Source organism: Ictalurus punctatus, chromosome 3, assembly GCF_001660625.3.
Source record: "Ictalurus punctatus breed USDA103 chromosome 3, Coco_2.0, whole genome shotgun sequence".
NCBI lineage: Eukaryota > Metazoa > Chordata > Actinopteri > Siluriformes > Ictaluridae > Ictalurus > Ictalurus punctatus.
The window spans coordinates 28,369,557-28,395,296 of record NC_030418.2 but is presented as its reverse complement, the minus strand read 5'-3'; the positions used below and the strand labels follow the sequence as shown (position 1 = coordinate 28,395,296).

The window sequence follows — 25,740 nt, the reverse complement described above, 5'->3', positions numbered from 1 at the left end:
TAAAATGATTGTGACAAATAATTCTGTAAAATGTATCCCATAGATTCCACTCATGAAATCTTCTTAATTTCCTTCTGCTACTTTAGACATTTTAGATGACCTTCCTTGTACATTTTCAGGAATGGTGTAGCCATCACACCAAAGACATTAAAAGAAGTCATAAAAGGAATAATATTACATTCAAATATTATCTGATCTATTTTTAAACAAGTACAAATGCTAAGCAATGCCTGAGGAATGTAGGAGAAGAGGATTACAAGCAATGCTGAAAATATAGTATTAAAGGCATTTCTCTTCTGTTGGTTCCCTACATCTCTACCTGTCTGATTTCTGGTACGTGTATCTCCTGGCCCAGGGTGTTTCAGAGCACGCAGCACAGACCCACAGCAGAATGAAATCACAGACAATGCTATGATGAACACAGAGTTGATAAAAGAATCAGGGAAAGTCATTGTAGTAAGCTGGTACAGAGTGTATCCAAGTGAAATGAACCAAACTGCTACAGCTGCTGCAATCCTGTATTTTATACCTTTATATCTCAAGAATGTTACTGGATGAAGCACAGCCAAGTATTGTTCAATGCAAATGCAGGTTTGTATCAGAGGCCTTCCAGTCCAGGACAAAGACAGAAAAAAAAAACTTGCTGTAGAGTATGAGTTATTTCTAAAAATAAATACATTTAGCATTTCAGCAACACACACAAAGCAGATGATGAGCTCTATTAGAATGTGATTAAGAAGAAACACATGAGTTTGTTTGACTTTCCGCTCAGTGCAAAAATAGAACCAGAAACACCATGAATTGGCTGGTGTACCAAGGAGGAAACATAATGTTAGGACACAGTAGAAGTAAATAAATCCAAAATTAAATCTGTTTAGACATTCAGTAAAACTAAACAGAGGTGGTGTAATTACAGTGGAATTGATGATCTCTGCAGATATATTAGTCATTCTGTATGAGTACTGTATTGCAAAGAGAAAACAAAAGAATGTGTGAAGTTTTACAAAATAAAGATTAGAGATCAGACTCTCATACAATATACAAAAAGATATGCATAACTAATGCAAATGTCTTTTGTATTTGTTTGGTATACAGTTTATGAATATAGAAGATTCATAAAAGTCAGTGAATTTACCAAGATGTAAAAATGAGAAAAAGTGATGGAGTTAGAGTGGAATTGATGAACTCTTCAGACACATTAGTTGTTCTGTAAAGAGAAAACAAAAGAATGTGTGACGTCTTACAAAATAACAATTAGGGCTAATGAGATACTGATTACTTTTTTTTTTTTTTTACCTGCTATTTAGATCATCTTGCATTCACTACATAAAGATCAATGACATACAGAATGCTTATAGCTGGCTGAAGAAGTTTTAAAAAGTTTTACCTGTGGATCAATGCAAGATTTCTAAGAGTAGTCTGTGCAACAGCGAGATTGCAAAGCAATGAGATCAAACCTCCTTGGTAATTCAAATGGTCTTGACAATTGAAAACATTTGTGTTTAATAGCCCTGCCCTGTCACATTAAAATATATATGAGAATTAATAATCTATTCAAATGTTTTTGACATGTGTTTTGAAATACGTGATGATTCTTGTGCCTGTTTGTCCTGTTCCAAAACATCAGTCATCAGCTCATCAGTCAAGCAGGGTGGAGGTAGTGTCATGGCTTGGGCTTGCACGGCTGCTTCTGGAAGAGGTTCACTAATCTTTCTTGATGATTTAACGCATAATGATAGCAGCAGAATGATTTCAGAAGTCTACAGAAACAATCTCTCTTCCAATCTCTTCTCATCCAATTAATTGAGAGGATCTTAATCATGCAGGAAGACAATGACCCAAAAATCACAGCCAGGACAGGGCTGTTCACCCCAAGAGGCATGTTTTCTTTCGTCAAGACCATTTGAATTGCCAAGGAGGTCTGATCTCCTGAATGTTGATAAGATGGCGCTGGTGTGTGTGGCTCTCTCTTAACTCATTTGGAGCACTGTGTGGGAATCCAGGGAAATGATTTCAAATGGTTTAAATCTTACTTGACTAACAGAAGCTTTTCAGTTAGCATTGCAAATTTCACCTCCTCCTCAGCCCATCTCATGTTGTGGATAAAAAATGTCATAAAATAAACATAAGGGAGGTCCAGATCCTGATCCAGGTCCAGTAACGGAGAGAGAGTCTCCCGTGGGACTTCGCTCTCTAAGCAACAGACAGGCCGTATAGGAAAAGGCATTGCAGACGCCTGTTATGTCAAAGCTCTGTTTTAGTGGTCTGTTGTTACGATTGAGAAGCCCCGGGGTGGGAAGAAAGACTAAGTGGGTCTCCAAAAGAACCTGGAGTGAGTGAGAAGAGGTAAGAGAAGTGTAGATTGTAGAATGTACTTTTTATAATTGTAATAAAGAAATGGTATATGTGTTGTGTGAGTGAAAGTCCTGCAATACCGCTGGAGGAAGGGAAAAAAGGTAGAAAAAAGAGTAGAGAAATAGAGAAGTACTCCAGGCTGGATAGAAAGCAGGTGGAAAATGAGGCCTCAGACCCCAGATACCGGCTACTAGACTAGACTAGCAGTCTAGTGGCGGCTGCATTGGTGGGGACCCCTAATAAAGCTGGAAAAGGATTAGATAAAAGATAGATAGATTAGATTCCAGGGCTGGATAGAGAGGGGAATAAATCCTGGGCCCAGGTCCGGGTCGTGCAATACAGCATGCCCGGTGTATGAATGGAATATGTACTAACAAATGTGTGTGCTTATAATATATGTGCTTATAATATGAGTGCGGTGTGAGAGCATGTAAGTTTTGGAGACAGGGAAAATGTATTTATTAGTGCTCTGAACATGAGCTCCATACCTGAAGTATTGGATAAGTTGGATAAGATTCAGAGAAAAGAATTTTTTTGGAGAAAGTTGGATTTAATTTGTATGACTATAAGCTCCATGCATACGGAGCTGGTATGGAGGTGCTTAATACTTTGAAAACTTCATGTAGTAACATAAATAAGTGTAATAATGTGGAATACAATGTGTGTATGTGAGCTTGCCTGCGTTGTTGATAGAAAGGGGGGGTGTATGTGTGTGTGTTCCTGTCCGTTCTTATCTGTGCGTCTGTGTGGAAGGACAAGGAAAAAAAAAAAAAGGGGAAAAGGGTAAGACAATTCGGTGTGTGTGTGTTCTTCAGAGTGAGCTGGGTAATGCGGAGCATTGTGAGATATCTTGCGGGCTTTGAATGTTTCGAATCCGGTACATACTTTCGGTGAGTCGCTAGACTGTGTGTGTTATAATTAATTTGATATCCATAACTGCTGTATAAGTGTGTTAAAAAAAAAAAAAGGAAAAAAGAATATATATATATATGTAGGTGTATATATATATATATATGCATTTTTTGTATTTGGAGCATGCACGCCAATGGTACATATTTTAGACATCTGTACGACTGCCCATTGGGTAAATAAGAATTACTAGACCTGTAATATATAACAACATATCCCCAGATTGTGTGATCCAGGAACAGGAAAACTGAAGGTGGGAGAAAAGTGTATATTGTCGGCCATTATTGAGAAATCAGTGAGTTAGTCCATTTGGACCCTTTCTTTTTATGCTATAAATTACGAATGTGATGTCTAGGTAAAAGCCCCAAAAATGAGAATAATAATATATTGTTTTTGCGGAAGCTGCCACAGGGCCTAGACGGGGGAGGTTCCCAACTCAGGACGGGGAAAGTAGGCGGCTGCGGCATCCACAGGGACACAATGGAGCCCACGTGAAAGAGATACAAAACGATGCAGGAGTAAGTGAAATTTTGTCCTGGTTAAAACGGGGGGCTCAAAAAGACGGTGCGGGGATATGGCGCAGTGTGGAAGGGTTGTGTATAGCCCCAGTCAGCCTCCTCCCATGCTTGATCAAAGACGCCCATGGCGTGGATCATGTCAATAAGACTGAAATGATCCGGAAAATCCGTCAGGAATGGTGGTCCCCTCAGCTGGCCTCACAAGTGGACCAAATGGTAAATGTATGTGCTGTGTGCATCAACCACAACGTGCGAAAGAACCTCACCACCCCCTTAGGACATATTCCCCCGCCGACGGGGCCGTTTCGGCATCTAATGATGACTCATATAGACATGGGAGCGGAGTTACAGGTGGATGGGAAACGCTTCCTTCTGGTAATAGTGGACCACTTCAGCCGGTGGGTGGAGGTGACTGCTACTTCTGGGGAAGATGTGGAGTCCGCCGCTAAATTTTTATGTTGTGAGGTCATACCTCGATTCGGTATCCCTGATTTTTTGAGTTCAGACAAGGGCATACACTTCGTAAATAACGTCCTTAAGAATGTTGCATCGGCCTTGAAGATTGATCATAAGCTAGGATGTGTATATCTTTCTGAGTCCCAAAGCGCGATGGATCCAGGGTACCGCACCCTAACTAATAATTTGGCAAAAATATGCGATGAATCACACCTAAACTGGGTCCAAGCCTTACCACTGGCTTTGATGAAGATACGATCACAAACCAATCATATGACGCACTTGACTCCTCATGAAATGCTCACTGGGCGCCCAATGCCTATGGCATACACCGAAGGTCCATACACAGAGCCGTCTGAGGCTCAATCGGAGGGCGAAATGCAGGATTATGTGCGAATCCTCACTCAAATTCACAGACAGTTATATTCACAGGTTAGAGAAGCGATCCATGGTGGGGACGGGGTACGGGAGGATGTATGTTTGGTGGCACCCGGGGATAAAATACACATTCGTATGTTTAAGGGGAAAAGCCCCCTCGGGGAACGTCGGGAAGGACCCTTCACTGTGGTCGCTGCAACAGCCTCGGCTGTGAGAGTTGAAGAGAGAGATCATTGGTACCACCTGAACCAGTGCGTCCGTGCCGGAGCAGGTACGGGACAGGGAGAACCAACAACCCCGGGCCCTGCCACTACAGGGCAGCCCATGGAGGTGGAGGTGTTAACCGACAGCGACTCGGATACCTCATTTATGGGTCCGGCCTACGGCACTCGAGCCCAGGCTAAACGACGGGCTGTGAAAAGGCTGGATAGACCGGCCCAGTCGGATGCCGGTAGCTCAACAGGCTCTTCGTTCCTCTCCTCTCCATACGATGATATTGACCCTGTTACCTCCCGCCGAGCTGAAGCGGGAGACGTAGCTGCCGTCCCGCTGGTAACCCCACCAGAGGCAGAATTGTTATCAACACTCGCCACTCTCTGGCAATCTGATAACCTTGATGACCCCATGCCTATGAGCACTATTGATTTGGGTATACTGCAGGCCCTTGAGGTACAGTTAAGCACACCTCCCCTCGTCCCCGTGCCCCCCTGAGCTCCGGTCTCCGCAGGGATCTTTACACACTCCCCTACCATTGGGTCGAGAGAACACTGGTTCAGTAGAGTAGCTGGGGTGGGGGCGCCTTATACCAGAGGGCTAAGAGTTCCTGTTTAGACCAGAGGGTGATGTTCGGAAGAACACACCGTCATTGTATAATTTACTGATCATGATCTAGACTGCGTACAGTCCTATATATAGAGTGTGACAGGTCAATAGCTTGCGTGCCTTTAACGGTAATTGGAAGTCGGTATGATTCCATGTTTGTAAACTGAATGAGAACGTTATCTAAACCACCGAGCGCGAGAGAGAGGGAGAGAGCGCGTGCGAGAGATTTCTGTTTTTTCCCCTTTTTTTTCCAATCCTTTATCTTACGCTCTACATTAAAATCAAAGTGTATATATATACGTGGATATATTCCTGTAAAAATTAAAATCAATCAGCATGTCTTGATGTTATCAGTCCGAAGAGAACTTTAATAATAGTTTATGTGGTGTGCATTGTGCCACTTAGTTTCTTCTGCACAGACATCTTTGCCTGACTAATGATAAAATTGATCAGCTGACATGTGAACCTGTTCGTTTTGAGTGATATTAATAAAAAACCCTGAAAAGTAAAACCGACCCGAGGTAACAGTCTCTGGCTGATCACAATGTGGTCCGTATCAGGCTAGGTCACATCCTCCCTGTTGAGATAATGTTGAGCCTAAACATTTGGTTTTAGAGAGCAGTCTACCTTCATGAACTGACTCGCTAACAAGAGCTGGAGTAACCATAACTAATTTGTATCGGTGAATCCTATATGGGTATGTGTCTATACAATATCTTAAGCAGTGTAAGTGCGAATTCTTCTGGCGAATTCTATTCTCTGAATAATTTCTGCATGTTTTCTCTTTAAATGCTGTGTATATGTATGTCCAATGATAAGTAATTAGTAAGATCAGATGGCAGTAGTAGTCTGCACATTTTTAATTCTTTATAATGTGTTGTACGCCTGTTACAGATGTGATATCTGAGTCCGTAACATTAGAATAAGGTGATGATTTGATTACTTACTTTTGCCGACATGTTGTGCTGATATGAGTTTGGGAGGTAGTTTAATTACGGTCCCTTTACAATAGTGTAGTTTGAAGTGTTTTTTTTTTCCTGAACCGTAGATTGGTAAATAGAATAGAGTAGTTATGCAAATATATATATGTGTGGGTGTGTATATGTATATACATATGTGCTATACGGTGTGCTATGGATATGTCATACAAAGTATACGAGTTACAATATTTAAATAATACAAAGCAGTGGTCACAAACTCGAGAACCTGTGAAGTGAATTGAATTGATAATATGTTATACAGCAGCTGAGAACTGATAAAAACTGAGAGCTGTGAACTGGATGCAGGTGTGTGTGATCTGGGAATTGCAGTCCATGGCAGCCAGCCATGTTTGTGGACCGCAGTGAAGGATGGGAAATGTGGTTTGTGATATGAGTAGATTTAACACTACCTTAAAATGGTCAAATACAGTTTAAATGAAATGGATACAATTATAGGACGAATCTTATGCTTCTTACAATTGGGTGTTCAGCCAAGGTAACAACTTGGTGGTAAATTGAAACAAAGCTCACAGATGATAAATTTTATTTTGGACTAAGTTAAATACATATTCACATTCCTCCAAAGTGAGCAACATTTAATTGTCATGAATGACAGTATTTAATCTCTGCAGCAATATTTCCTGATTCACGGTGTTGAGAGCCTCTTCTAAATCAACAGACAGGGAAGTGCAGAGGGTACCGTGACATTGTTTTAAGACTTTCAAAACAACAGTTGTGCTGATATGTTTGTATGACCTTAGACTTCTTGCAGACTGATACCATGTGAACGGTTTACTGAAAAGGCTTTCTACAAGGGACATAGGCGAGGAGGCCGTGTTATTGGATTGTAATGATCTAATATAGTTGGATGTCCCTGATTTAATATAATAAATAAATAAATAAATAAATAAATAAGGAAACTGATTTCCAAATTTCTGGTATAACCCCATTGTCTAATGAAAGATTAAAATGATAAATTGAAAGAGATGAAATAATAGTTTAGAAATACAGACTCCACACAATCAGGGCCTTGTGATGTGTTTATATCGAACTTGAGTGATCTGTAAACATCACAAGTCTTAACACGTTAAAAACTGAACTCCTCAGAATTGTTTTTAATAGCTTACTGCTTTATTAAAATCAGGGTATGATAAATATTCCCTGTTTTAAGGCCTAGATCTGATGCATAAATTGAACATTTAATGATGGGTTTTGCAGTTGTGTGTTCCCAGTTGCCTGTCTCCAGTTTCCAGTACTATGGTCCTGTAAACAATATCTTCGATCCTCAGAAAAAGGATGAAAGGACATGCCCACTTAGTCTAGCATTATTACAGCAAGCTGTGATAACAAAAGCAATAAGTTTTGCGATACAACCAACCCACCCAGTAACCATTATTTATAGTATGATGGATATAGAATACATATATATAGATATATATGTATATATATATATATATAAGATGTCCCAACTGTAACCTATAACTGTAATTCCATTCCACATGGTATTATTATTGATCAGCGCTTTTTTCCAAATGACTGCATGTGAGAGCTCAAGGCCATTATTCCTCTTAACAATTCCTAGATCGGTAGTACACCTGGAAGTGTCTCCTTTGGGGGCTGTGGGCTCCCCTGTGGTGTACTCCTCTGTGGTCATAGACTCCCTTGCACGCTCCCAAGGCCGTCAGGACATGATTGGGGTCATCCTCCGCCCCATAAAAGCACAACAAATGTTCCTGGACGTTATCAAGTATGGTCTGCAGTGGATCACTGATTGCTCACTAAAGGACAACATCCCGAGATCCGGGTGTTCTTTGGACAAGCCTGACATTGAATGGATTATGTTCTGCACTTGTGCTATGGCTGGCAAACAATAACAAAGACTGTGTCTTACATGTGACTGAAGGGGTTGGGTGCTGCTGGGGGGGTCCCGGCTCAGGAGAATGGGGTGCTTACAGGGCTGAAATTTATGTATTGAAAACATTGGATTTGGTGGCACAAGGATTGCCAGGCTGGAGATGCTCTCTTAGTGTGGATCATTGGGAAAATTGCTCTCTCACATATCGATCTTACATTTATCACACCAGGTCTTTTCTATTTTGAAAGAACATGATATGGGGATATGGGGTTAATCGATGTGCCACCCGAACTAAAATTCTTAAATTCTTAAACCTGTTAGTGTGCCTAACTCACCAACTGTAGTGTTGTAGTGGTGTAATTAATTCTGTGGAGCCAGTCACTGAGAACACTCACGATTGCCCAGCCGAAATTCGTATTTCGTTGAGCTTAAAAGTTTTGGGTCTGAAATTTCACAAACATTATGAACACCCTGTTCTGCCCAATTGGCTGAATTGAAGTCTATCACTAAAGAGTGCAACTTGGTTAAGGATGGAATTGTTAAAAAAATATAAATACTGACGTTTAGGCCCATGGATTGTGTCGTCTGTTTGGAGTTGTTTGAATGCAATAAGGTTCTAGGGGGAAAAAAAAAAAAAAAAACCCGTTGGAATGCCACTTATCAAACAAATAATTCAATTGAATTCTGACTGCACTTCTTGCTGTATGTAATACAGCTGCCCATGATCTTAGCCAGTGTGCGAGGGGGAAGGTAGAGGAATGAACTCTGTACTTGCAGGCAACGGTGGAGGGTCACCTGAAGTGTGCTCAAGATTATTATTTTTTTTTTCCTTGACCAGGGATAGGTCTGGCATACCCTGATTTGTGTTGGATGCAATTTGTGCTGATACTAAACGTATTTCGGTAGATGCTCTACCTCTTGCACTAATGACCTATCACATGCAGACTAACAGCAATATGTATCTAACACCGCATGAAATGCTTACGGGTCGACCCATGTCTGTGTCTGTTCCTTATGATGGACGGCCGCTGGAGTAATTGCAGATGAATCGAAAAACATATATAAGACCACTAACTATTATGTATGGAGCTATATACTCACAGGAACACAGCTAAGTGCAGTGTTATCAGTGTTATGTGTGAGGCGTCACCGCCTCAACGGGGGGAGGTGTTCGGAGGTGTTCGGAGGTGTTCGGAGGTGTTCAGAGGTGTTCACCTGGAGGTGGGAGTCCCGGAGCCGCGAGAGAAGGCTGACTACAGGGCAGCAGCGGACTAGAACATGCAACCCCTGGAGGATGCTCAATCCTCCAATGACGAGATGGTGGGGAACACGTGAAGGTCCGGTACGAAGCGTCAACGGGGGGTCTGCTCTGTGGCAGACAGGATGAGAAGATGTGAAGATCCATACCCTGGGTGTACGTGCTAGCCTAACCTCTCCCCAAAGGGTGGCTCTCTACAGTACGTAAAGTGCTTGAGCTGAAGACAACCAGCATACAGAGAGATACAGATACTGCATACAACAGACTGTCAAGTATTGGTATAAAATGTTATAAAATGTTTGTGATGTGACACAATCAGGCACAGAAAAGTATAATGGTGCTGCCGAGCACATAGTGCTGGCAGGGTGGGAATTTTTCCCTCGTAGGAGGTTTTTTCGCCCACCCCTGACTGCGAAAGACTGGGGTTTGGTTTTTGAGGGGAAGCAAGAATCTGCAGGTCCCGACAAATACAAAACTGTGGGCTGACAGGCCTAGTTGAGAAAGATAGGGACGTGTAGATCAAGTAGTTAGTTACTGTAGTGGCCACTCATACGTACGGCAGTAGTAGTAGTAATAAATGATTAGGGGAACTCAGTTAATCACACTTATAATCGATGTAGGCAAACAAAGTATAATCAAGGTAGTTAGATTCAAAATGAGATATATATATATACATAGTTAAAAGGAGAAGTAAGTTAAGGGTTAAGAGTTATGGCTAGGTACATCTACACATGTCTCCCACCAGGTCTAAAAAACCTCCTCAGCTCTATGCGGATCGGTGTTGCGTAGAAGTGGTTAATGTAGGGGACCCATTGGATTACGGGGACGACGGGCGGGATTATGGCTTCGTTAGAGTAATCCTCCGACAGCTAGTGGGGGACGGCCATGGGGTGCGGCAGAATCAGTTCCTCCATGATGCTTAATTAAGGTATTGTATGAGGCTTCATAGCCTCAGAGGGGGAAATGTTGTGGATAAAAAATGTCATAAAATAAACATAAGGGAGGTCCAGATCCTGATCCAGGTCCAGTAACGGAGAGAGAGGGGACTGACGACGGGCACCGGCACCTAGACACATAGAAGCGGGATTAGGCGGATTGGAATTACGAGCAATTTAAGAGCAGTAATAGTCAAAAAAGTCAAAAAGAAGTGTACGAGCTGAGGAGTGCTAAAAACACACACACACACACACACACTCGTACAGTCAAGGGCGGGCAAGTAGACACAACATACATACACACACACTCTCTTCCTCATACACACACATGAATAACTTTAATAAAATCTTATAGTAATAGAGAAACTCTATAAAAAACAGAATAGTAGGATATGCAGGACAGTAGAACTGTAATGATATTAAGAAGTTGGAAGTACAGTAAACCGCTTTACAAGTAGTATAAATATATATAAACTAAGAAATATAGTGCAAATATGAAAATAAATTATAAACGAGAAATACAGGAAAAAAAGGAAAATATAACTTACTCATGATTCAGGTGGTGAAGATTCTCGTCTCGCAAGGAAAGCCTTAATTTTTAGAGAACCATGAAGAAAGCCAGTTATAAGGGTGGCTGGTTCAAAACTGCCCCCCCCCCCCGAGATAACGATAAGACCAAGGTCCCTCCCGGTTGTTTAGTCGTCTTGTCTACGTCATTTTTTTTACCTAGGGAATTGAGAATCCTGGTTTCTGACTACCTAGGTAAATGAGAGTCCTCGTTTTTGACCCCCTAGGTAAATGAGAATCCTGGTTTTTGACAACCTAGGTAACTAGAAACTCTGGGTTTTTGTTTCCTGGGTTGTTGGAAATGCCTGGGTTCTGATTTTATGTGTAAATTAAAACCCCTGGTTTCAATTCTATGGGTAAGTGAAATAGGCCTTTTCTGGAAACCTATGGGTTATCTAGTGTGTAAATACAGTATAAATACTGGAGCTTAAGCTCAGGGTATTGGGATCACTTTTGAGAATTCTCATCGGTGTGGATCTCGTGTGGTGGAATGGAACAATAAAGCTGGACCCTTGCTTCTTCTCACTCACGGCTGGTGTATTTTTCCTATCTCCAACTGGGCTCAGAGGTAGATGTGAGTATTGGCTTCTAAGTTGAGTTTTAAATGTTTTTGGGTAATAGGCTAAATTCGAGCCAACACTCACCTGTGGAGTGCTGCAGGGCTCCATTCATGCCCCAGTTTAATTTTCCCTTTATATGCTTCCTATAGGTGCTGCAGATCCAAGATGGTTTCCACTAATATGGTGCATGTTACGTGTAGCTTACACCAATTTGGAAACTTTTTATACAGATGTACATTGGAAGCACTGGTGTACATGTCTATCATCGCCAAATTCTGCTGAACAGTGGAGAACAAAGCTCAGGAGGAATACACAATGGACTGCAAAATGAGCTATGCGACGTCACGCTACTACGCAAACCAGAATCTGGGACCTTACCATCCATTCTCCTCTCCAATGTTCACTCTCTTGATAATTAACTGGACTTAGTCTGCAGCTAACTACCCAACTTGAAATCAGGGACTACAGTGTTTTCATATTTACAGAAACATGACCCAAGACAGCATTCCAGATGCAGCCATTCAGCTAACCGGGCTAACCACACATCGCGCAGACAGGATAGCAGCACTGTCCGGTAAGAATCACAGTGGTGGTGGTCTGTGTGTTACATAAACAAAGAATGGTGCAGGAATGACATTGGGGTTTCAAGCTACTGTTTATTGCTGGTGGAGTTTATGACTGTGAAATGCAGACCATATTACCTGCCCAGAGAGTTTACCACCGTGCTCATTGTTGCGGTGTACATTCCAACTGGTGCTAACACTAAGGAAGCACTAAGTGACCTCTATGGGGCTATCAGTAACTTACAGACAGTGCATCCTGACGGATTTTTTATTGTTGCCTGAGATTTTAAATGCGTGAATCTGAAATCACTGCAGCTAAAATTCTACCAGCATACTGATTTTGCAACCCATGGTACAAACATTTAATCTCAGCATTCAGACCACTTCTGAAACGTGCCAAACTGTTTCTGAAACAGGTGAGAACCTGGTCTGAGGGAACCATCTCAGCATCTTCAGGACTGTTTTGAGCACACAGACTGGAATATGATCAGAGAGGATGCTACATACCACAACAATACAGTCTTTGAGGAATACACAGCATCAGTGACAGCAAGTGCATAGATGATGTAACTTCCTTCAAGACCATCAGCACATGTGCAAACCACAAACCATGGATAACTGCTGAATTGTGCTCGCTGTGCAAAACCTGAGACTCTGCCTTCAGGTCTGATCAGAAGGCAGCCCTCCGCACATCAAGGCCTAATCTGTCCTGAGCCATCAGAGAGGCAGGGCACAACTATGCAAGAAGAATCCAGAGTCACTTCATAAACACCAAGGACATAAGATGTATGTGGCAAGACGCTCAGGCCATCACAGACTACAAAGCTATCGCACCTGTCTCTGATGATGATGCCTCGCTCCCAGATGCCCTGAACAATTTATATGCACGATTCAAAGCACAGAACAACATGGCAGCGAGGAAGACCACCCCAACTCCTACCAACCAAGTACTTCGTGTGTCTGCAGTAGATGTCAGGAAGACTCTGTCCAGAGTCAACCCATGGACAGCTGAAGGTCCTGAAAACATACCTGGCCAGGTGCTCAGGGAATGTGCTGATCAGCTTGCAGATGTCCTCACAGACATCTTCACCATCATCCCTGTGCTGAAGAAATCATCTGTGTCCTGCCTGAATGACTAACAGCCTGTTGAACTCACATCTATCATCATGAAGTGCTTCGAACAGCTAGTCATGAAACACATAAAGAGCAGTCTTCTGTTGTGGATAAAAATGACATGAAATAAACATGAGGGAGACTTAGTATGAGTAATATGTAATTTTATTGATAATTCACAGGACTGGTGGGTGCATAATCTTGAGGAGAGCGGTGGGGGGAAGAAAATGGGGTGCGTCCTGGGGACATGGGATAGTCAGCAAAGGTGAAGTGAGAGGACCACTGAGAGTGGGGCGGACTGACAGGTGAGAAGAGGGAAGAATGGTCGGGGCCCAGGTCAGAGAAGGTGACATCTTCATCAGACTGAAAGCTGGAGGGGGGTTTTGGCTGTGTAGAGGCGCCAATACACACGTTCACGGGGCAGATTCTGTATCGGAGAGGGGGGGGGGGGACCCCGTATTTCCATTTCCAGAGGGGGTGCTGCGAAGAAGGTTAAGTAGGATCATGATATCAGCAGTGAGATGCACAAGCTGATAATGAGTGTCCAGATTGAGATCCAAATCCAGATCCAGTAAAGGGGAGAAGAAGGAATGACGATGGGCACCTAGACACACAGAAGCGGTATTAGGCGAATATTGACAAATTGGATTTACATTTTAAAGATCTTTAAGAGTACTACACCATGGTTTATTAGTCGAAGAGTCAAAAAGAAGTATAAGAGCTGAGGAGTGCCAACACACACACACACACACACTCTCGCACAGTCAAGGGCGGGCATGTAGACATAACACACACACACACACACACACACACACACACACATAACATTATAACTTTATAAGAATAATAAAAAGGAGTATTAAGATATTATAAGGGTAATATCGTATAATAATAGAAAACTCTTTATAAAAAAACAGAATAGTAGGATATGTAGGTCAGTAGAAGGGTAATATAATGATATTATGAAGTAGGAAGTACAGTAAACCGTTTTTCAAGCAGTATAACTATATATAAAATAGAGATATAGAGCAAATATGAAAATAAATTATAAACTAGAAATACAGAAAAATATAACTTACTCATAATTCAGATGGTGAAGATTCTTGTCTCGCAAGGAAGGCCTTAATTTTAAGAGAAAACCATGAGGAGCCATTTATAAGTGTAGCTGAATCAAGCTGCCCCCCCACCCCCCCCACCCCACCCCGCGAGATAATAGTGAGACCAAGGTCACTCGTTGTTTTGTCTCTCCACTCTTGAAGCTAATGGTAAATTGAAAAGCCCTGTTTTTTGAGCTAATGGTAAATTGAAAAGACCTGTTTTTTGAGCTAATGGTAAGTTGAATAGCCCTTTTTTAGAACATAATAGTAAGTTGAATAGGCCTTTTTCAAAACATAATGGTAATGTAGATGAGCTCTTTTTTTAACCCTATTGGTATTGATATCATAGTCTTTCTGAAATATATTATTTATCTACTGTATAAATACAGCATAAATACTGGAGCTTGAGCTCCGGGTGTGAGATCACTTCTGAGAATTCTCATCGGTGTGGATCTCGTGTGGTGGAACGGAACCAATAAATCTGGACCCTTGCTTCTTCTCACTCACGGCTGGTGTCTTTTTTCTATCTCCAACTGGGCTCAGAGGTAGATGTGAGTATTTGCTTCTATGTTGAACTTTAAGTGTTTTTGGGTAATAGGCTAAATTTGAGCCAGCACTTCCCACCACACTGGACCCATTTCAGTATGCATACCATCCCAACCACTCAACAGAGGACACCATATCTGCTACCATCCATCTGTCTCTGACACATCTAAACAAAAAAGACAATTATGAAATGCTGCTGTTCATAGACTTCAGGTCAGCATTCAACACAACTGATAACAAACCTGTGCCTGCTGGGTTTAAGTACCTTCCTCTGCAACTGGATCCTGGACTTTCTGACTGGGAGACCCCAGTCCATAACTCCACCTCCAGCACCACCACACTGAACACCAGAACTTCCAAAGGCTGTGTGCTCAGTCCACTGATTTTTACCCTGCTACCTGCTTACCCTGCAGCACATGATTGTCCCATCCTCACCTCCTTCTACAGAGGGACGATAGAGAGTGTCCTCACCAGCTGTCTCAACGTGTGGTACAGGAATTGCACAGCCTCTGACAACAAGACCCTACAGGGAATTGTGAGGACAGCTGAAAAGATCATCAGGATCTCTCTATCCACCATTGACTTATTAACAACCGCTGCATCTGCAAAGCCACCAGTATTGTGGACAACCCCTCTCACCCCACTCATAGACTATTCACCCTCCTGATATCTGGCAGAAGGTACAGGAGCACCCATGTCACCACCAGCAGACTCTGCAACAGTTTCTTCCCTGAGGCAGCACTCAACACCCTGCTGCCTCCCAATGCTCACCTGGGCTAGTCGAACACCTAACCCAGTAAGACTCACACCACTGCACATGCAGTAACCCAGTAAGACAGTACTACTGCACATTGCACTTTACATAGCTGCATCAGTCACTTTATACTACAGGATACTACTGTTTTTGCTGCCAGTATTGCTGCTATACTTGTGCTGCTGCGTTACAATAATAGCTTACTCTTACAGTTCATGTTTACAATTCATGTTCTGTGTATCTATTGTCCTGTGTATTTATTGTTTTGATCTGTGTATTTATTGTTTTGCACACATCTCACACTGTATTTGCACTTCATGTAGTCTTGCGTACTGTTCTGTGTTGCACCATGGTCCTGAAGAAACTTCATTTCATTCCAATGCACCCAAGCTATATAACGGAATGACAATAAAAACCTACTTGACTTGACTTGACTTGACTTGATCTTTAAGAGACGTGTGGTGTCTTTTCACTGTTATGCTGACTATATCAAATCATCATTCACAGCACCAAATTTCATACCAAACTTTGATCAAGTTGCATACTACATTACACCACAAGTTAAAATTATTGGCTTTTTACTGGATAGTGATCGCAAAACTTGACAAGCAGATTTCTACCGTTGTCAGATCAAGTTTTTTTCAACTTGGGCTTTTAGCTAAGGTCAAGTCTTTTCTAACTTTTAAGGATCTTCAAAAAGTGACGCATGCTTTTATCTCTTTTCATCTGGATTACTGCAACTCTCTCTACACTGGAATTAATCAGACATCTATTATCTGATTACAATTACTCTGGTTTCCTCAACCAGTCCAAAGACATGTGTTATAGGCTGATTGGCATTTCCGAATTGTCCATAGTCTGTGAATAGGTGTGTGAGTGTGTGTGCATGATTGTGCCCTGTGATGGGTTGGCACCACATCTAGGGTGTCCTCTACCTTGTGCCCCGAGTTCCCGGGGACAGGCTCCAGGCTCCCCTATGACCCTGTGTGAGATAATGGATGGATGGATGGATGGATGATTCGATTCTATGTTAGCTCATTTAAGTTAAATTAGGACATAAGTTGGGATTTTTTTTAGACGTTAAAAATGTACTGGACTGTACATTCTCCATAAACTTGCTTTATTATATTGAAGTAAGCATTTACAATGAAAAGATGTAGCAGACATTCAATTACATGATATAATTGTTGGAATAAATACAAAACAGGATAGCATAGAACTAGGCTACAGTAGTTGAGTAATCAAAAGAACAAAAACAATACAGTCTTCCCCAAAATCTTCATCTTTTTTTCATGGCCCTGATGTTTCTTCTGCCTGTCTGTCATTTACCTTACAAGTGCATTGTACAACAGGTTTTGTTAAATGAGTCCCAGAAGTTCCACTAAACAGGTCTTTTTAATTTTGATAGAATGCAGCTAAATTGCATTGATGTCATACAGGCCACATCCTAGGCCATTACACAAACATGTGCCGATTTTCTGGCACTGCTATCATAACTGCTGTTATATAAAATGAATCAAAACTTAAATATATGGAATTAATATTGATATACAATCTAAAGACAAGTAAAAAGACAATCAAGTGTCATCCCTCTAGCTGTGGTTCCTAAACGAGACTTTTACGTTTATGCAAGCAAACCAAGCATTAAACCATTTTCATCATTTGAAATGTTATCAGTAAATCTATTAAACATAGGAAACTCTTTCTTAACCTAGTTCAGGTCCAGGAATAAGAGCAACCTAGGCAAAAGAATAGCATAAACCTGTTCATTATATGATTAAAATAGTACAAAAGCCATAATTATTCATCTATGTGTTCACAGTACATACAATTGAAAAAATATAAGGGTAGAAAATGACCATTTGCTATACAAATATACATGTAGATATATTTGTAACATACTTTATGTTGGTGTTATTCCATTTAATCAGGATTTCTTACCAAAATGTATCAAATGCCATTAGTTTCATAATACAAAAACAAAAAACAACAACAACAAAACAAAAACCATCCTCAACTGCAAATGTACTGTGAGAATATAAAAACATCATTTTAGTACTGCATCACTAGTTAAAAAAAGTTTTAGACAGTTTCCATAAATGAGGTCACTTTCCTTGTGGTAGCCTTGTTATTTCCTGTGCTGGTACATTATTTGTATTACAACAGATTTTTCCCAAACGATCTGTAAATTTATTGGGGAGGTCATACCTAGCTATAGCACAAAGTAAGGGGGAAAAAGAAAGAAGAAGAACCTTATCAATCATGTGTAATATTGATAGTTATGGAAACATACTGTGCTGTTCAAGACCAAAGCAAACATTGGTCATAAGCATGTTTAACAATGCATGTTTAATTTTAAAAGCAGGTTCAATTTTAATGTAACTGAATAAAAATGAATAAATAAAAAAAGAATAACCAACATGATCACACAAACCTGTAGATAGTTGAAGATTCTCAGAGATCATGAGGTCACATTAAATTTGTTTTCATAGCCTTGTTTGTTCTTGTGCCGGTGTGTCATTTGTATTACTACTGATTTTTCCAAAAGAGTTTCACTCAATTAATTTCCTTCTGCTACTTTAGACATTTTAGATGACCTTCCTTGTACATTTTCAGGAATGGTGTAGCCATCACACCAAAGACATTAAAAGAAGTCATAATAGGAATAATATTACATTCAAACATTATCTGATCTATTTTTAAACAAGTACAAATGCTAAGCAATGCCTGAGGAATGTAGGAGAAGAGGATTAGAAGCAATGCTGAAAATATAGTATTAAAGGCATTTCTCTTCTGTTGGTTCCCTACATCTCTACCTGTCTGATTTCTGGTACGTGTATCTCCTGGCCCAGGGTGTTTCAGAGCACGCAGCACAGACCCACAGCAGAATGAAATCACAGACAATGTTATGATGAACACAGAGTTGATAAAAGAATCAGGGAAAGACATTGTAGTAAGCTGGTACAGAGTGTATCCAAGTGAAATGAACCAAACTGCTACAGCTGCTGCAATCCTGTATTTTATACCTTTATATCTCAAGAATGTTACTGGATGAAGCACAGCCAAGTATTGTTCAATGCAAATGCAGGTTTGTATCAGAGGCCTTCCAGTCCAGGACAGACACAGAAAAAAAAAACTTGCTGTAGAGTATGAGTTCTTTCTAAAAATAAATACATTTAGCATTTCAGCAGCACACACGAAGCAGATGATGAGCTCTATTAGAATGTGATTAAGAAGAAACACATAAGTTTGTTTGACTTTCCGCTCAGTGCAAAAATAGAACCAGAAACACCATGAATTGGCTGGTGTACCAAGGAGGAAACATAATGTTAGGACACAGTAGAAGTAAATAAATCCAAAATTAAATCCTTTTAGACATTTAGTAAAACTAAACAGAGGTGGTGTAATTACAGTGGAATTGATGATCTCTGCAGATATATTAGTCATTCTGTATGAGTACTGTATTGCAAAGAGAAAACAAAAGAATGTGTGAAGTTTTACAAAATAAAGATTAGAGATCAGACTCTCATACAATATACAAAAAGATATGCATAACTAATGCAAATGTCTTTTGTATTTGTTTGGTATACAGTTCATGAATATAGAAGATTCATAAAAGTCAGTGAATTTACCAAGATGTAAAAATGAGAAAAAGTGATGGAGTTAGAGTGGAATTGATGAACTCTTCAGACACATTAGTTATTCTGTAAAGAGAAAACAAAAGAATGTGTGAAGTCTTACAAAATAACAATTAGGGCTAATGAGATACTGATTACTTTTTTTTTTCTTTTTTACCTGCTATTTAGATCATCTTGCATTCACTACATAAAGATCAATGACATACAGAATGCTTATAGCTGGCTGAAGAAGTTTTAAAAAGTTTTACCTGTGGATCAATGCAAGATTTCTAAGAGTAGTCTGTGCAACAGCGAGATTGCAAAGCAGTGAGATCAAACCTCCTTGGTAGTTCAAATGGTCTTGACAATTGAAAACATTTGTGTTTAATAGCCCTGCCCTGTCACATTAAAATATATATGAGAATTAATAATCTATTCAAATGTTTTTGACATGTGTTTTGAAATACGTGATGATTCTTGTGCCTGTTTGTCCTGTTCCAAAACATCAGTCATCAGCTCATCAGTCAAGCAGGGTGGAGGTAGTGTCATGGCTTGGGCTTGCACGGCTGCTTCTGGAACAGGTTCACTAATCTTTCTTGATGATTTAACGCATAATGATAGCAGCAGAATGATTTCAGAAGTCTACAGAAACAATCTCTCTTTCAATTGCAGAGAAATGCATCCAATTAATTGGGAGGATCTTAATCATGCAGGAAGACAATGACCCAAAAAGCACAGCCAGGACAGGGCTGTTCACCCCAAGAGGCATGTTTTCTTTCGTCAAGACCATTTGAATTGCCAAGGAGGTCTGATCTCCTGAATGTTGATAAGATGGCGCTGGTGTGTGTGGCTCTCTCTTAACACATTTGGAGCACTGTGTGGGAATCCAGGGAAATGATTTCAAATGGTTTAAATCTTACTTGACTAACAGAAGCTTTTCAGTTAGCATTGCAAATTTCACCTCCTCCTCAGCCCATCTCACCTGTGGAGTGCTGCAGGGCTCCATTCATGCCCCAGTTTAATTTTCCCTTTATATGCTTCCTATAGGTGCTACAGATCCAAGATGGTTTCCACTAATATGGTGCATGTTACGTGTAGCTTACACCAATTTGGAAACTTTTTTAACAGATGTACATTGGAAGCACTGGTGTACATGTCTATCATCGCCAAATTCTGCCGAACAATGGAGAACAAAGCTCAGGAGGAATACACAATGGACTGCAAAATGAGCTATGCGATGTCACGCTACTACGCAAACCAGAATCTGGGACCTTACCATCCATTTGCACTTCATGTAGTCTTGCGTACTGTTCGGTGTTGCACCATGGTCCTGAAGAAACTTCATTTCATTCCAATGCGCCCAAGCTATATAACGGAATGACAATAAAAACCTACTTGACTTGACTTGACTTGATCTTTAAGAGACGTGTGGTGTCTTTTCACTGTTATGCTGACTATATCAAATCATCATTCACAGCACCAAATTTCATACCAAACTTTGATCAAGTTGCATACTACATTACACCACAAGTTAAAATTATTGGCTTTTTACTGGATAGTGATCGCAAAACTTGACAAGCAGATTTCTACCGTTGTCAGATCAAGTTTTTTTCAACTTGGGCTTTTAGCTAAGGTCAAGTCTTTTCTAACTTTTAAGGATCTTCAAAAAGTGACTCAAGCTTTTATCTCTTTTCATCTGGATTACTGCAACTCTCCCTACACTGGAATTAATCAGACATCTATTATCTGATTACAATTACTCTGGTTTCCTCAACCAGTCCAAAGACATGTGTTATAGGCTGATTGGCATTTCCGAATTGTCCATAGTCTGTGAATAGGTGTGTGAGTGTGTGTGCATGATTGTGCCCTGTGATGGGTTGGCACCACATCTAGGGTGTCCTCTACCTTGTGCCCCGAGTTCCCGGGGACAGGCTCCAGGCTCCCCTATGACCATGTGTGAGATAATGGATGGATGGATGGATGGATGATTCGATTCTATGTTGGCTCATTTAAGTTAAATTAGGACATAAGTTGGGATTTTTTTTAGACGTTAAAAATGTACTGGACTGTACATTCTCCATAAACTTGCTTTATTATATTGAAGTAAGCATTTACAATGAAAAGATGTAGCAGACATTCAATTACATGATATAATCGTTGGAATAAATACAAAACAGGATAGCATAGAACTAGGCTACAGTAGTTGAGTAATCAAAAGAACAAAAACAATACAGTCTTCCCCAAAATCTTCATCTTTTTTTCATGGCCCTGATGTTTCTTCTGCCTGTCTGTCATTTGCCTTACAAGTGTATTGTACAACAGTTTTTGTTAAATGAGTCCCAGAAGTTCCACTAAACAGGTCTTTTTAATTTTGATAGAATGCAGCTAAATTGCATTGATGTCATACAGGCCACATCCTAGGCCATTACACAAACATGTGCCGATTTTCTGGCACTGCTATCATAACTGCTGTTATATAAAATGAATCAAAACTTAAATATATGGAATTAATATTGATATACAATCTAAAGACAAGTAAAAAGACAATCAAGTGTCATCCCTCTAGCTGTGGTTCCTAAACGAGACTTTTACGTTTATGCAAGCAAACCAAGCATTAAACCATTTTCATCATTTGAAATGTTATCAGTAAATCTATTAAACATAGGAAACTCTTTCTTAACCTAGGTCAGGTACAGGAATAAGAGCAACCTAGGCAAAAGAATAGCATAAACCTGTTCATTATATGATTAAAATAGTACAAAAGCCATAATTATTCATCTATGTGTTCACAGTACATACAATTGAAAAAATATAAGGGTAGAAAATGACCATTTGCTATACAAATGTACATGTAGATATATTTGTAACATACTTTATGTTGGTGTTATTCCATTTAATCAGGATTTCTTACCAAAATGTATCAAATGCCATTAGTTTCATAATACAAAAACAAAAAACAACAACAACAAAACAAAAACCATCCTCAACTGCAAATGTACTGTGAGAATATAAAAACATCATTTTAGTACTGCATCACCAGTTAAAAAAAGTTTTAGACAGTTTCCATAAATGAGGTCACTTTCCTTGTGGTAGCCTTGTTATTTCCTGTGCTGGTACATTATTTGTATTACAACAGATTTTTCCCAAACGATCTGTAAATTTATTGGGGAGGTCATACCTAGCTATAGCACAAAGTAAGGGGGAAAAAGAAATTAGAAGAACATTATCAATCATGTGTAATATTGATAGTTATGGAAACATACTGTGCTGTTCAAGACCAAAGCAAACATTGGTCATAAGCATGTTTAACAATGCATGTTTAATTTTAAAAGCAGGTTCAATTTTAATGTAACTGAATAAAAATGAATAAATAAAAAAAGAAGAACCATCATGATCACACAAACCTGTAGATAGTTGAAGATTCTCAGAGATCATGAGGTCACATTAAATTTGTTTTCGTAGCCTTGTTTGTTCTTGTGCTGGTGTGTCATTTGTATTACTACTGATTTTTCCAAAAGAGTTTCACTCAATTAATTTCCTTCTGCTACTTTAGACATTTTAGATGACCTTCCTTGTACATTTTCAGGAATGGTGTAGCCATCACACCAAAGACATTAAAAGAAGTCATAAAAGGAATAATATTACATTCAAATATTATCTGATCTATTTTTAAACAAGTACAAATGCTAAGCAATGCCTGAGGAATGTAGGAGAAGAGGATTAGAAGCAATGCTGAAAATATAGTATTAAAGGCATTTCTCTTCTGTTGGTTCCCTACATCTCTACCTGTCTGATTTCTGGTACGTGTATCTCCTGGCCCAGGGTGTTTCAGAGCACGCAGCACAGACCCACAGCAGAATGAAATCACAGACAATGTTATGATGAACACAGAGTTGATAAAAGAATCAGGGAAAGTCATTGTAGTAAGCTGGTACAGAGTGTATCCAAGTGACATGAACCAAACTGCTACAGCTGCTGCAGTCCTGTATTTTATACCTTTATATCTCAAGAATGTTACTGGATGAAGCACAGCCAAGTATTGTTCAATGCAAATGCAGGTTTGTATCAGAGGCCTTCCACTCCAGGACAAAGACAGAAAAAAAAAACTTGCTATAGCGTATGAGTTATTTCTAAAAATAAATACATTTAGCATTTCAGCAGCACACACGAAGCAGATGATGAGCTCTATTAGAATGTGATTAAGAAGAAACACATGAGTTTGTTTGACTTTCCGCTCAGTGCAAAAATAGAACCAGAAACACCATGAATTGGCTGGTGTACCAAGGAGGAAACATAATGTTAGGACACAGTAGAAGTAAATAAATCCAAAATTAAATCCGTTTAGACATTCAGTAAAACTAAACAGAGGTGGTGTAATTACAGTGGAATTGATGATCTCTGCAGATATATTAGTCATTCTGTATGAGTACTGTATTGCAAAGAGAAAACAAAAGAATGTGTGAAGTTTTACAAAATAAAGATTAGAGATCAGACTCTCATACAATATACAAAAAGATATGCATAAGTAATGCAAATGTCTTTTGTATTTGTTTGGTATACAGTTCATGAATATAGAAGATTCATAAAAGTCAGTGAATTTACCAAGATGTAAAAATGAGAAAAAGTGATGGAGTTAGAGTGGAATTGATGAACTCGTCAGACACATTAGTTATTCTGTAAAGAGAAAACAAAAGAATGTGTGACGTCTTACAAAATAACAATTAGGGCTAATGAGATACTGATTACTTTTTTTTTTTTTTTTACCTGCTATTTAGATCATCTTGCATTCACTACATAAAGATCAATGACATACAGAATGCTTATAGCTGGCTGAAGAAGTTTTAAAAAGTTTTACCTGTGGATCAATGCAAGATTTCTAAGAGTAGTCTGTGCAACAGCGAGATTGCAAAGCAATGAGATCAAACCTCCTTGGTAATTCAAATGGTCTTGACAATTGAAAACATTTGTGTTTAATAGCCCTGCCCTGTCACATTAAAATATATATGAGAATTAATAATCTATTCAAATGTTTTTGACATGTGTTTTGAAATATGTGATGATTCTTGTGCCTGTTTGTCCTGTTCCAAAACATCAGTCATCAGCTCATCAGTCAAGCAGGGTGGAGGTAGTGTCATGGCTTGGGCTTGCACGGCTGCTTCTGGAACAGGTTCACTAATCTTTCTTGATGATTTAACGCATAATGATAGCAGCAGAATGATTTCAGAAGTCTACAGAAACAATCTCTCTTTCAATTGCAGAGAAATGCATCCAATTAATTGGGAGGATCTTAATCATGCAGGAAGACAATGACCCAAAAAGCACAGCCAGGACAGGGCTGTTCACCCCAAGAGGCATGTTTTCTTTCGTCAAGACCATTTGAATTGCCAAGGAGGTCTGATCTCCTGAATGTTGATAAGATGGCGCTGGTGTGTGTGGCTCTCTCTTAACACATTTGGAGCACTGTGTGGGAATCCAGGGAAATGATTTCAAATGGTTTAAATCTTACTTGACTAACAGAAGACTTTCAGTTAGCATTGCAAATTTCACCTCCTCCTCAGCCCATCTCACCTGTGGAGTGCTGCAGGGCTCCATTCGTGCCCCAGTTTAATTTTCCCTTTATATGCTTCCTATAGGTGCTACAGATCCAAGATGGTTTCCACTAATATGGTGCATGTTACGTGTAGCTTACACCAATTTGGAAACTTTTTTAACAGATGTACATTGGAAGCACTGGTGTACATGTCTATCATCGCCAAATTCTGCTGAACAATGGAGAACAAAGCTCAGGAGGAATACACAATGGACTGCAAAATGAGCTATGCGACGTCTCGCTACTACGCAAACCAGAATCTGGGACCTTACCATCCATTTGCACTTCATGTAGTCTTGCGTACTGTTCGGTGTTGCATCATGGTCCTGAAGAAACTTCATTTCATTCCAATGCGCCCAAGCTATATAACGGAATGACAATAAAAACCTACTTGACTTGACTTGACTTGATCTTTAAGAGATGTGTGGTGTCATTTCACTGTTATGCTGACTATATCAAATCATCATTCACAGCACCAAATTTCATACCAAACTTTGATCAAGTTGCATACTACATTACACCACAAGTTAAAATTATTGGCTTTTTACTGGATAGTGATCGCAAAACTTGACAAGCAGATTTCTACCGTTGTCAGATCAAGTTTTTTTCAACTTGGGCTTTTAGCTAAGGTCAAGTCTTTTCTAACTTTTAAGGATCTTCAAAAAGTGACTCAAGCTTTTATCTCTTTTCATCTGGATTACTGCAACTCTCCCTACACTGGAATTAATCAGACATCTATTATCTGATTACAATTACTCTGGTTTCCTCAACCAGTCCAAAGACATGTGTTATAGGCTGATTGGCATTTCCGAATTGTCCATAGTCTGTGAATAGGTGTGTGAGTGTGTGTGCATGATTGTGCCCTGT

At 39.9% G+C, this 25,740-nt stretch overlaps 1 protein-coding gene across 5 annotated transcripts in view; it reads left to right on the top strand.

Annotated features, from left to right (window-relative positions):
• The first annotated feature begins 2,179 nt into the window (after nt 1–2,179).
• LOC108262383 (uncharacterized) overlaps nt 2,180–25,740 on the top strand; it is a 37,408-nt gene continuing 13,847 nt past the window's right edge. Inside the window, exons 1-5 of one of the 5 annotated variants that reach the window (XR_008396332.1) lie at nt 2,180–3,245; nt 3,487–3,559; nt 3,667–11,228; nt 11,261–12,167; nt 12,573–13,416. Coding sequence is in view for 1 of the 5 variants with exons in the window: in XM_017462876.3 (XP_017318365.1) it covers nt 3,936–5,327 (1,392 nt within the window). In the remaining 4 variants the exon portion in view is untranslated. Of the gene's footprint in view, nt 3,246–3,401; nt 3,560–3,666; nt 13,417–25,740 lie in introns of those variants that run through there. The other 4 variants (XR_008396331.1, XR_008396334.1, XM_017462876.3 and 1 more) reach the window with 4 other exon arrangements.